This window comes from Centrocercus urophasianus, unplaced genomic scaffold (assembly GCF_019232065.1).
Source record: "Centrocercus urophasianus isolate 14NV4802_14NV808 unplaced genomic scaffold, USGS_Curo_1.0 seq_73, whole genome shotgun sequence".
NCBI lineage: Eukaryota > Metazoa > Chordata > Aves > Galliformes > Phasianidae > Centrocercus > Centrocercus urophasianus.
The window spans coordinates 13,998,768-14,011,553 of record NW_024885344.1 but is presented as its reverse complement, the minus strand read 5'-3'; the positions used below and the strand labels follow the sequence as shown (position 1 = coordinate 14,011,553).

The 12,786-nt window shown below is 39.8% G+C and overlaps 1 protein-coding gene across 1 annotated transcript; it reads left to right on the top strand.

The window, feature by feature from the left end:
* Window positions 1-3,805: 3,805 nt before the first annotated feature.
* RERGL (RERG like) lies at window positions 3,806-12,267 on the top strand. The gene is made up of 5 exons (XM_042837942.1): window positions 3,806-3,888; window positions 4,002-4,058; window positions 6,499-6,572; window positions 8,998-9,140; window positions 10,234-12,267. Exons 1-5 carry the CDS (start codon window positions 3,837-3,839, stop codon window positions 10,514-10,516), a joined length of 609 nt encoding a protein of 202 aa, XP_042693876.1. The 5' UTR covers window positions 3,806-3,836; the 3' UTR covers window positions 10,517-12,267.
* The last annotated feature ends 519 nt before the right edge of the window (window positions 12,268-12,786 follow it).

The window sequence follows — 12,786 nt, the reverse complement described above, 5'->3', positions numbered from 1 at the left end:
TCTAATTGGACAGTTCAGTGTACCATAGCAGCTGTCAGAGTAGCTGATAGAAAATTTACAATGCACTTCCTAAAGATTTGGTGAAAAATAGGCTTTAAGAGACAGATCTTGCCTGGAAAATATTACTCCTTAAGCCAAAAAGAGACTAATTCTGCAGGGATGGAAACCTCAGCAAGCATTATAAATCCTGTGCCATATGGTGCAAACAGCTGGCACCTGCTTCACCCAGTGGTTTCCAACTGTGCTTTTTGGATCAAAACATTATGGCTGTCTACAGAGTGCAGATAGTCTTGTACTCCCAATTCCACCTTATTTTCAGCAATTAAACTGCATGGAAAAAAAAAGCTAAAAAGTAAAGTAAGCGTTTTTCTGATGCTCATTTTCTCCACAAGCATTTTTGACTCACAGAGGTCTGACACCGAGCCATACAAATCCTCCTCTACAGAACTGGGAATGGAATGAGAAGAGACCTCATCAGGTCTGCAATCTGCAGCTTTGTGAAAACTTCCACCATAACTAAAAATCAATCCTCCACTCACTCTCATAGCAGAGTTTGCTTACTTGGTTAATGATTTATTTCTATTACATGTATTCTTCACAGCAAAGCTTTAAGTGTGCAGAGATCACTGACTCATTTGTGACCACCAGATCTGAAAACAACCCGTAAGCTTCTGTTCACTAGGAGGATGAACTAGCTCTTTTTGTTTCACCTCTATACCTTTAAGGCCAGGGTAACAAAAGCACAATCAATCCAGTACAGAGGAGGGGCCATCACACACTTTGTACTGGAAGGAACAAAAACCTCGAGAGTTGTACAAGTTGCAGGGAAAGCCAGTCACACATAGACCCCACAAAACAAGGAAAGAAAGTGACTTATTTTTAAGCTGCACTGGTTTCATCTAAAACAGCTCTAGTGAGGAAGATGAGAGGGCAGCATGTACAGATAGAGAAAGCAAGCAACTTTCTGAGAGGCATTTTAGACAGGTGTCACTACTGCATCTGCCATAATGTTCAGCTACGAAGACCTAGGCAAATAATTCTGAAAGATGCGTTTACACTGTATCATTTCTTCTAAAAGATGATACCTTCCTTCAAAACATTATTATTCAGTGCTTCGATAAGCTGATCAAGAAATGTGTTAATTTCATTTTGAAATGTCAAAAATGACATTGTTTAGACAGGGATTGGTCTGTTCACTCATGGATGAGTAACCACTGCATTTCAGTTTCATGTGAGTGCTCACATAAAAGGAATTAAAGATGTGCCCTCCATGCGCAGAGCAATTCAGGAATACCTTGTTGTATATACATGTAAGCAACAGGCACAATAGCAATAAAAGAAAGCTAATAGAAAAAGCTCATAAGAAGCTCATTTGGAGTGGATATTCAAGAATTCCTTCCACCATATTTTCTCAATTTCACTTAGTTCTAAGAAGTGACGGAGAAAGTTTCAGAAAATAAATGTCCTTGTTTAATATTCAGTTAAACTTAATTTACCTAATGCTTTAAGAAATATGCAAAACAAATTCTCATTCCTCTCAAGATTTTTTATTTATTTCTAACAGAAATAAAAGTTCTAAGCAGCAAAGTCTCCAAAAAAGGCAGCACTCTGGCTTCGGCTATCACAGCTGTTACCTACACGTGTGAAAGTGTTAATGTAGTTAAGAACAAGTAATGGGAAAAAAAAAAGGAAAGCTGAATTCCTTTTTTATATCCTTTGCCCAGGTTATAACTTGAGTTTGTACAATTTGCATCCTGACTGAAACATTCAGTACTGCAGCAATTGAGTTTGAACAAGCTGCTGCTTTCTTAATAGAGGTGGTTGAGCTTACTGCACTTTGAAGCCTCTCATTTTCTCATTTCACTTGCCCGCGCTTGACTGCAGCAGTGTCTGAAATAGGCTTGAGTCTTCCTTCAGCTATTGGGAAATCTCCATTCCACTCCAATTCTGACATTAAATTTACTGAGGTGAAAAATAATGTTATGATTTCCCAAATCACATTCACAGCCCCCCTGCACAAAGAGCTGTCCTGACTCGCCATGACACAGAGGCAAGAATGAGCAACAGAATCATAATAAGCCAACATTGCTATGACAAAGAAAGGAGTAAAAACATCAAGAAAATGACAACCAGAAGAAGGTATTATCAGTCCACTTCTTCTTCAGAGTTAATCTGTTCTCCTGTAGAATGGACCACTTACAGGGGTTAAAAGTGCATTAATCAGCATTTCATTAACATAGGGACTATTTGTACATTCTCCAGCAGAAACTGAAGCCCATTTGCCAATTGTGAGAAAGCCACATTCACACATCACACCACGGCCCAAAAGGAATAGCAGAACCATTCCTTTAAAATCACCTGTGAAAGACACAGCATTGTGCCCAAGGGCAAGCACTCAGACTTTCCTACTGCAGAATTATCGAAATACTCAGTTGTGTTGTTATTCTATTAGTAACTTTAGCCTAATCATGTCAGTATCCATTTCAAACGCTAATGTTACAATAGCCATAGAAGGTCAGACTACAGTTCTTTTTAGACACCTGTCTTGTCAGTGAACAGTAGCAGGAAACTAAAAAAAAAAAAAAAAAAACAAAACAAAAAAAAAAAACACCCACACAAACCAAGAAAAAATCCATCCACAGAAATAGGTAGGGACATCCCCTGCATCCCCTGAACACACTTCCAGCTGTTAACATCTTGTAAGTCAGGGACTTAGCAGCCAAGTTATGTCTGTTATCTGTACATGTCTTCTTCTTAAATATATTTACCTCTACTAAGCATTCTCTTGAACTGTAGAAAAAGTATTCTCAAATTCCTTCTCTGACTCATTTTTTAAAGCCACGGACACAATTGGTTCTCATAATAGCTGCTAGCAAGTATGATGAAGAAGGATTTATTGAAGCATTTATACAGAGCCAATGTTGGAACAGAACAGAATAAAAAGACTAAACAAACATATTCAATTTACATAAACAGAATAAAATAAATGGGAACAGAGTAGTTACATAACTTGTGTACTAGAGTAGTCTCCTGTTTACTAGTGGGATAACTAAAGTTATTCTCAAGTGCACATTCAAACAGCCTTTAGAGAGCACTTGTGGAGCAGAACAAAGTTTTTGTTTGCAATACTGCAAAAGTGGGTTTGGCCCTCTGGTGCTGTCTGTACTTCTGTCACGTTTCTCTACATCAGAGGAGTGCTGTAAGCCTTACCTAAGCTCCATTCAGCAGAAAACTTTTAAGTTCTTTACCAGACTGATTTAAGGAGTAAAAGTCCTCATACACACAAAAAGCACATTTGCCTACGAGTAAAGGTTTAGTGAGTGACAAGAGCTTGGAAACCTTTTGAGGCTGAACAGTAGAGATGTGAAAAACAGTTATTCTCAGCAAGATGCCTCAGAAGCATTTGAAGGGGCATGGGGAGGAAGGGGGGAATCCCTCCATTTTCTTCACATTCCTGGCACGGAAGGATGGCGACCTGGAAACAAAACAAACACCCCCAGATGCAGAGCTGGAGAACTTCTTTTTCCTCTGTATTTCGTTTGTTTAGTTTTATTTTTCTTACTCCTCCCTCCCCCACACACACCACCTCCACCCCCAACAAAGCATTGGGGCCGGGAAGCAGACATCGTGGGCCACACCAGGAGGCAGGAGGAGCTGCCAGGAGAAGAGTTTGCACAGGCTGTGGGGATAGAGGAGACGCCGGGGGCGGACCGCCCGTCGGAGAAGCGGCGTATCTCAGCCCCTCCTCCCGCCCCCAGTCCCCGGGAGCCGTAAGTAGCGGCAGCGCCGAGCGCTGTTACTGGAGGGCTGCGGCCCGGCGGAGCGTCGGGAGCGGCATGAGCGAGGTGAAATTGGCCGTGCTGGGCGGCAGCGGGGCCGGCAAGTCGGGTAAGGGGGAGGAGTGGAGCAGAGGGGCGGGCTCGGTACCCCCAGCCCCGTTTCGCCTCGGGCTGCCGGGCACCGCTCCGCTCACCTGCTGCTTCCTTCCTTCCTTCTCGCAGCGCTGGCGGTGCGATTCCTGACCCGGCGCTTCATCGGAGAGTACGCGTCCAACGCCGGTGAGCAGCGCCGGGCTCCGGGAAAGGGAAGCGGGCGGCCGTCGGGGCGCGGCGCCAGCGGGGCGGTGGAACGGGGGGGGACCGCTACCACCAACCCCCCTCCGGGGGGGGGAGATGTAGTTGCACACAACTTTTTGGAAACACTGAAGTTTTAGCTTGTTTATCAGTGAGGGCTGGCGGCCAGACGTCGACTCTGCAGGCCAGGGAAGGCGAACCGGGTATCTGCGCAGGGATCGTCTCCAACTTCAGTCTGGTGACAAGCTCGTCGTGAGGCGGCTGTGAAGGGCTTGTGAGGGAGAGATAACCGAGCTGTGTGCGAGCTCGTGTAGATTATAGTAAGCTCCATCAGAGAGGAGATAGAGAGGAAAGAAGTAGATTAAAAAAAATAAATAAATAAATCACAACACTCTTCTATTAGTATCTCCTTACCCGTTCTAGAGGTGAAACACTGTTTATCAGGCACTGCTGGTTAATCAAAGTGTGATGCGAAGTCCCCTGCTTCTGCAGGATTGCACTGCTTTGATAGCTTAGTGACAAGTCTTGCCATGCTGAGGATAGAAGTTCTCATTCATATCAGAATAAACACACTTAAGACACTCCTAAGATCTTGGAAGATTGCAAAACAGGATTTGAACTTTCGTGGTTTAGGTAGAAGCAGTAAAAGTATTGAACTGATACACAAGCACCCCTGGAATTGTGCTATTCCGGTTGTATGGCACAGGAAGGCCCAGAGTTTAACAAGTCAAGTGGATTGCAGTCTATCTTGTTTCCTCTGCTAGAGGATTTTTTTCTTTCCAAAAACTTGTTTTAAACAAAAACCAGAATAAACAAAAAAGTTAAAGTAATACTAAGAAGCTGAATTTCACTTATAAATCTAAAATAACTTAGTCTGAAAGTAAGGTTACAGTTGCACAGAAGTGTTCTACTACTGTAGTTACTTATGCCAAGACTTGAAAAGCTGTTAATATCCCAAATATTCATTTAAGCCTAAGCTTTTACTTGCAGATGTGTAGTGCTGTCCATGCATGTTCTACATCACCTAGAACTCTGAACAAATTCCTTTGTCCTGGGCCTCTGATAGTACATGTATTTTCTGAGACTTGCAAACACCTAAAACATTTTGTATTTGTGAACAAATGTTGGAAGAAAAGCTTCCCCTCAATTTCTAGAGGGGCAAAAGGGAGCTAAAAACAAAGAAAAGGGATGATAGAATACATAGCACTGTATTCTGCAGAACTGAATAGTGGGATTTAAGTAGTGATAATGAAATTTAGTTATGGAAATCACCAAGGAGCTTAGTTTTGATTCCTAAGATGTTTGGGGGTCATAGTTCATTATTAGTTGAGCTCTTAAGAGTGAAAGAAGAATGCTTGATGTGAATGTAATGCTGAACCAAAGATGTTTGGTTCCAGACATCATAGCCCTTAACCATACCCTCCTTATATGCATTTTGAAGGGTATTTTCAGTAGTGCCAATACTGATTCTTGTTCCTGTACCTCAGTAGTGTGAAGGATTTACACTGTAGAAAACTTGTTGACGACCAGCTCTGTGAACACAAGCTGGTTGTATTCTCTTAGAACAAACTACTGTCTAAAACAGTGATGAATATCTTGCTGCAGTAAGGTTCTCAGAGCTGCTGTGCTGCCAGAGAATCTTTAATCAGAGAGCTGACACTACAGAAATGTTTTAGGATTTAGGCTAAGGACATTATCCTCTAAATATTGATCCGATAGTGCATATACTACTGAAGTTCCAAATGTCAGTAATCTAGTTTACCGCTTTTATAATGCTGAACCTCAAAAATAAGTAATTGTAATGAGATGGCAAGTGTAGCAATGGCAGTATAGTAGTCCTGGGCTGCAGCAGCTGGGGACACAGAAACAAAGTAAGAAAATCTGCTCACCTTGAGAAGGCCTCAGATACACAGGGATTTCCAGCAAGATACCCTTGCCTCCACTGCCAACCCTTAAATGAGGTCTGGGAAGGAATGGATCCTGGCTCTACCCCTTCCAGTCACTCATGTGGATTGCATCCACCTGAGCATCATGGATTGGCCTTGCCTTCCTACTGGGTTCAAGCCATGACTTAGCATTTCCACTACAGTAATCATCAAGACTTAGCTGTTTCTGAGGACTGTGTTATGTATTTGTCTTTGAGAAGAAATCTAGGGTCTAAAAGTATTAATCACACCATTGCTTTCCTGGGAATGCCACAGTGAAATGGTGTTGGTTGGTCAATGGGACTGGGCAGATCAGGTGGTGCAAAATGAAGTGGGATTGTTTCCAGCTAAAAAAATGAACAAACAAACAAACAAAAAAACTGTAAACAAAAAAAAAAGCCTCTTCGGTATTATCTTCCCTTCATCACATTTTATTCACCACCATTCCCAGTCACTCTAGTGCTGGTTCTTATTGAATGCCACATATTTATTTTTTTTAGAATGCATCTACACTAAACACTTTTGTCTGGATGGGAAGCAGATACACTTGGAAATTTATGACCCTTGTTCACAGGTAAGAATTTTAGGGGACAAAAAAAACCTATTCCTCATTCTACCTGTGGGAGGTTAAAAAGGGTTGTAAACATTCTTTCTGTGCTAGGAATTTATTCTTGCACTTTTTCTTTTGCAAGACACAAACTTTATATTTGTTGTGGTTCAAGAGATGTGCACTTTCCCATTTCATGGAAGAAACACTCAAGTCCTGTATTTTTTTCTGTAAATACTTCTGTATTTTGGAATGTTTAATATTAATTAATCTTTCCCACTCCCATATTGTATATTTAAATACAGCAAACAATTATAGGAGTATAAAACAAAATTCTTAAATTTCCTACACAGGTGGATTTTGTTATTTTTTTTATTTTTTAATAAGGCAAACTGTATATTAAATGGTTGTGGAAATTATCAAAGTAGGTAAGTCTGCAAATGAGACTTACATTCACAGAACAGACAAGGAGAGCCATAATACAAGCATCTAAATGTTGGCAGATAAACTTTGATCACAGTAAACCACCCTCAAATGAAGACTCTTTTTTGTATTAATTTCTTTCCTTCTGTTTCTGATACGCATAAGCCTTGGTAACATATAATGCAAATGGATCTAGGTAGGTCTGTCTCTGCTAGTTTACAGAGATCCCTCTTGGACAGTGATCCTGCCTCTCACTGACCAGAATAATGAATGCTAAAGCCAAAGCACTGGAAGTTTGGCTCAAACTTGAAATCAGTGACTTAAGAAATGTTAACACGATGAGCACATAAAATAACTTACAAACAAATCTACTTCTTTTCTTCTTAAAGACAAGCAACAGCAAAGCAGATCCTGAAATAGGCACTGTGCCTTGTTAATATATTCAATGGAGCCCTCTCTTGTCACTGCAATCCCTCTTCAAAGCTACTTTTCTGTAGTCATTTCCACATATCTCAGTCATCTTTCCTAAGCCCATCTCTAACTTCTGTTTACTGTCATATTAAATCCTGTGGCATCTGAGCATACTTGAAACAGTGACAGTAGTAGCTTGCTATGTTAAACTAGACTAGACTACTTGAGGGTGGAGTGTTTGGTTGCTTCCCCTTGGGCTCCCTTTTTGCTTTCAGGGAGACTGGAGATCAACTGTGTTGAGGACAACTCCTCTTGCTGGTCCTCTTCTAGCTGCCAGTTCTTCCTTAGTAACAAGGCCTAACGCTCACTGTTCGCTGCCTTGAGTCTGTCTTTCTTCATTTCCTGTAGAGAGAGACCTGTAGAGGACTAAATAGGTGGTGGGCAGGAGAGGAGGTGGTGGTAATGCCTTTTTATCAGTATGAATTGTTGATGTTAGAAAGAGACAGATGGCATATAAAATTCCTATGGGGAAGAAAAACAGGTCCTGAGAGGAGGCCAAGCTGGGAAAGGAAAATTCACATTTGTTTCCGCTTCCTGAAATCTTGCTGTTCTCTGAGGCTTCTGTCTGGTAGCTAAACTCCTGCTCTGCAGCATTCTCTGTCTCTTAATCTGGCAAACAGCCATCATACACAAGTCACCTTTCCTGCCCCTTAACCTGATGCTCTGCCAACAGTCACTTACCATCCATCATATAGAGTAAGTTGCATTTATGATGCTGCTTTGGTGTTGAACTAATCAAGGCAACCAGGGTAGGACACTGATGAAGGTTGTACACTGCAAAGAGCACAGCTTTAATTCAGCTTAAGCAGTCCTCAAGTTACTGTCCAGTGTGTTTTCCATGAAGTACATGGTCAAGTGTAGGCTGGCCTATTCTACCCATCTTGGATCATGTGGTCCTTGTTGATGGGATAGTTTGCAGCTGTTGCTTTCTAGAAATTATGACAGTGACACTTCCTTGGTGTGAAAAGACCCAAATACTAACTCTCAGTATCACTTTGTGTGAGTTCTGTCACTTGTGGAATTTAAGTCAATGGCAGCTAGAAATGAAAATTTTCAAGCCCCGTGGAAATCTATCCTGTGAGTTGGTACTGCTTCAGACTTGAATAATACAAAGAAAAAATGAGAAATGGCTTGGAACAAAGGACTTTTAATAAATTAGTTAAGTTCATTGTGGTCAGGCAACTAGAAGCATACAAAACAGTGCCATAATCACAGACACAAATGGCCTGCATTTAATTCTCCTGTAACTTCAGAATATTCAACATATGTCTGCTGGAAATACAGTCTGTACAGATAATGCAATTTCACTGTTTAAACAAAGCAAAGGTATTTCATAATGAATTCTTTAGTGCTCCAAAATGCAATCTGTAGTGATGGTTATTAATGGGTTTTTGGAGCAAGACTCACCTGAATTCAGTGCAAGCATCCATATCATCTATTCATATCTTTTGCAATGAAACATACAGTATTCTTGCATTCACAAAGACAAAGAAAATACTCAAGAGTGACAACAGTAATGATATTTTTGCATGTGAATTTGAACTTCTTTCACCCACAGCAGGGGAAGCTTTCCCTCACAGATGAGCTCCACTGGGCTGATGGATTCATCATTGTTTATGACATCAGTGACAGAGCATCATTTGCATTTGCAAAAGCATTGCTATACAGGATCCAAGAGTCTCACATAGGAGCTTGTAAAAAGTAAGTGGCATTGTTTTAGTTTCTTTCAGCAAAGCATACAAAAAAAAACCTGAGAATATTTCTGTAAGCTCTAGGAATCCAAATAATGATTAAAATCCAGCAGTGTCCTCCCAGCACAATACCAGCAGTACGATACATCAAGGTAAACTGTTAAAAATTACAACCTGTTTCACTCTGTCCACAGCTAAGAGAACAGTGGTCTTCATTCTCTTTTCTTACAGCAGTATGTTTTAAATAGTTGCCATAAATTTGTCTCCTGTGACTTAGATGAGTAAAAACCTGACATATACATCATGTAATTTTACTCCCTCACTGCTGTTCCCATCAATGTTGGGGATGCACCTATAAGGAATTCAAAGAATCTAACACCATGAATTTCCTGTAAGCTGCATTTAGCTGTGACTCCAACATCATTTGTGCACAAGTGATCATATGGTAAGAAAGTACTTAGAAGGAAAGTTGAAAGTCTGAGTAGGTGTGTTGGTGGGTATTTCTGTATTGGTTCACTGAGGTGCTTACTAAAATGAATAGAATGAAATCCTTTTATTACCAGAAATGAAATAAAAAATAACTCTTTTTTTGTTGTCTTGCTTCTGAGCTTCCTTAAACAGAATTTCTATGAAAGAAATAATTTTAACAAAAAAATTGGAATTAGGATTCCCATGTCTTTTTTTGAGTCATGTTATGTGCATCTCTTTGACTTTGTTGTGTTACCTAGAAATTGAGAAAGTATTCACCTTGCTTATTCATGAACTGCAGGAGCTGACAACATCCTCATCAGCGTAGAGTATGAAAACTGCAGTGAATGCAAAGTACATGCAATTATTGAGTAAAGGATCTAAAATAAAAAATTCCTGATAGATATCATAAGAATACGTTGCATGGAAATTCCCTTTCATGTTTGACTGTGGTCAATAGAAAGCTGTAACTGTACTTGGTAAAGTTAGGAGGCTGGCTTTTTTGGTGTATGTTATTGGGTGTTTTTTTGTTGTTGTTTTACAATGCCTCTTACTCTTATTATACATATGTAGCACAGAATACTACTCAGTATTTTAACTTATCTTTTCTCCAATTAAAACTTTTTTGATTTTAGAATGGTTGAGTCAACAGTGTTTTTGGTTGGTAACAAACAGGATTTATGCCATATGAGAGAAGTTGGCTGGGATGAAGGTCAAAAGCTGGCGATGGATAACAAGTGCCAATTCTGTGAATTGTCTGCTGCAGAACATTATCAGGAAGTTGTAGCAATGTTCACAAAAGTTCTGAGGAGCATCACCTCAAATCTCAAGGCAAAGGAAAAGAGAAGACCAAGTGGATCAAAATCAATGGCCAAGTTAATCAACAATGTGTTTGGAAAGAGAAGGAAATCTGTGTAAAAGATGGTTAGTCCTGAAGTAGGAACAAGCTGAAATAGTGGAGCACAAGCAGGTTTGGGATTCAGTCAACTTCCTCTGCGGGTCAATGTCTGGAGGAATAAGATGGTATAAAAACCAAAGGTGGGAGATAATATGGTCGAGGAGCAGGACCTAGGCCTAGGAGATACAACCTCTATCTTCAGTTCTACAGCAGATTTATTGTGCTAGGGCTATGTCACTTAATCTCTAAGCTTCTTTCAACCATTATCTCCTAAGTTCTTCACAGAAGAAGAGTTTTGTTACATATTTATTCAGCACCAACATGGTCATGGGTGGAGCTTTTAGGTGCAGCTGAGAATAAACTGTTATTTACAATAAACTCAGTCTTGCTGACCAAACTCTTTCTTGAGAGCTTGAGATATAGTTCTTTTGTGCAAGAACTTCTTCACTAAAGAAAAGTAAAATACTCTTACTGAATGCAAGGAAGAACAGTTCAGAACCTCTAATGGTTTAAAGGTGTTTGACACCTGCTGATATTCATAAGAATTTAATGCTTGGACACCAAATCTATCATCATATCTATCATCAAAGCTGCCTTGTGGAGACATCAGAAGTAGGGAAGCATGTAAACAGAGCGGTATTGTCTCCAGTTCCAGTATCTTTTTGGTTTTGAATGATAAAAGAAAGTAGAGAGCGCTGAGGAGGTTAGGAACTGAAAAGTGGTAGTGGGTGAGCATTGGATGGCTTCAGTGAGATCTTTGTTCAGTGAAATTGTTTAAAGCTAGGATCAGTGTAACATCTTAGGCTGATGACTTTCCCAGAACAGTTTTCTTGAGTTGTAACACAGTTTCTTTAAAAGACAGATTTGTCAGTTCAAGTATTTGATGTCTGCCTGCTGGTAGGAGCCATGCTCCTAAATTGCACAGTGCTTTTTCTAAGGACCAGTGTTTTTATAACTGAGTCATTGTGATGGTATTGAAATCCTGCTTGAGAGAGTACTAAGGAATATGTTAGCTATGCTTTGAAATGTGGATATTAAACATCAGATGGGTCTAAATAAGCTGTCAGTTAACATCATTCAGAGCTCTTGCTGTAGACTTACCTAAATAAGGGCTTACCCCTGTGTGTTTGAAATTGCTTTGCTCATACAGAAATTAGAAAAGGAAGTGGTTTGAAAGCGTACTATTGCCTCCTGCCCATTCCAGAGGACAGCTGGGATTCAGTCTTAGTGACATGCTACCCTGAAGCTTGCCTCTGCTTGGGAACGTTATCTGCGTTTTAAACTATTAACATTATAGGTAAGGACAAAATACTGATTTTAAAATGTCCACCTCCATAAGGTGGCATATAGAAAGCCATACAATCTTAACATTAATGTAAATAAAACTGAAGCATATTTTAGTAATTATTGAACAGAGAGCCCTTGCTTTTTTTAAGGAAAAAAAAATGTATTTCCTATTTACTTATTTTATTTTAAAAGTACAGATATTGGAATATAGTTCTCAGCCACAGCACTGCTTTATTTTTATTCAGAGGCTGCTCTATCAGATCAGGAATAGTGTGTTTAATATTGCATTGTCATTATCTATGAAATTGAACTTGAAGTCTACTCATGTACACCTCTCAGCTTTTCAGCACACAGAATTCCAGAACAACTGCTAGGCTGTTCATCTGCCAGGGCAGCTGTATCTTGCTAGCTCTAGCATTGTCTGATTTTGAACCTCTTACTGTATTTACTACTGTGGTATTAAATAAACGGAATATAAGATGGATGTATTTATGCTTTTCTTTTCCTTTACTTTGTTATAAAGCTATAGCATCTTTTCATTTTTCTTTTAATCATTACTTTTTTAGTACTGTGAAGTGAAGTATAGATCTGGAATTTGAATTATAGAGGTAAATTTGGAAATCCGACATTTGCACAGAAGAGCTTCTGGATGCAGTTCCTGCACATAGTGAAGAAGACTTCGTGTACCTTTATAAAGTGAACAGTAGAGAACAGTAGATAGCCTTTTTTTTTTTTTTTTTAATCTTTATAATCTTTATCCTTTTAGAAATACCGAAGACAACCACAGAGAAAATAATTGGTTTTGATTTGCTGGTATTAATTGGAATATGATCTTACAGATAGCAATTTGCAGCATGCCTTGCTGGTTTTCTTCCCTTGTTATCCAGATGGGATAAATACTGGAATGCAGAGTAGCTGTCTCCTGGCCCACAGGCCAGGTTGTACTCAACTGAAAACAACCTGAAATGGCTACAAGGTACGCTTAGGATTAAGAGTACCAAAA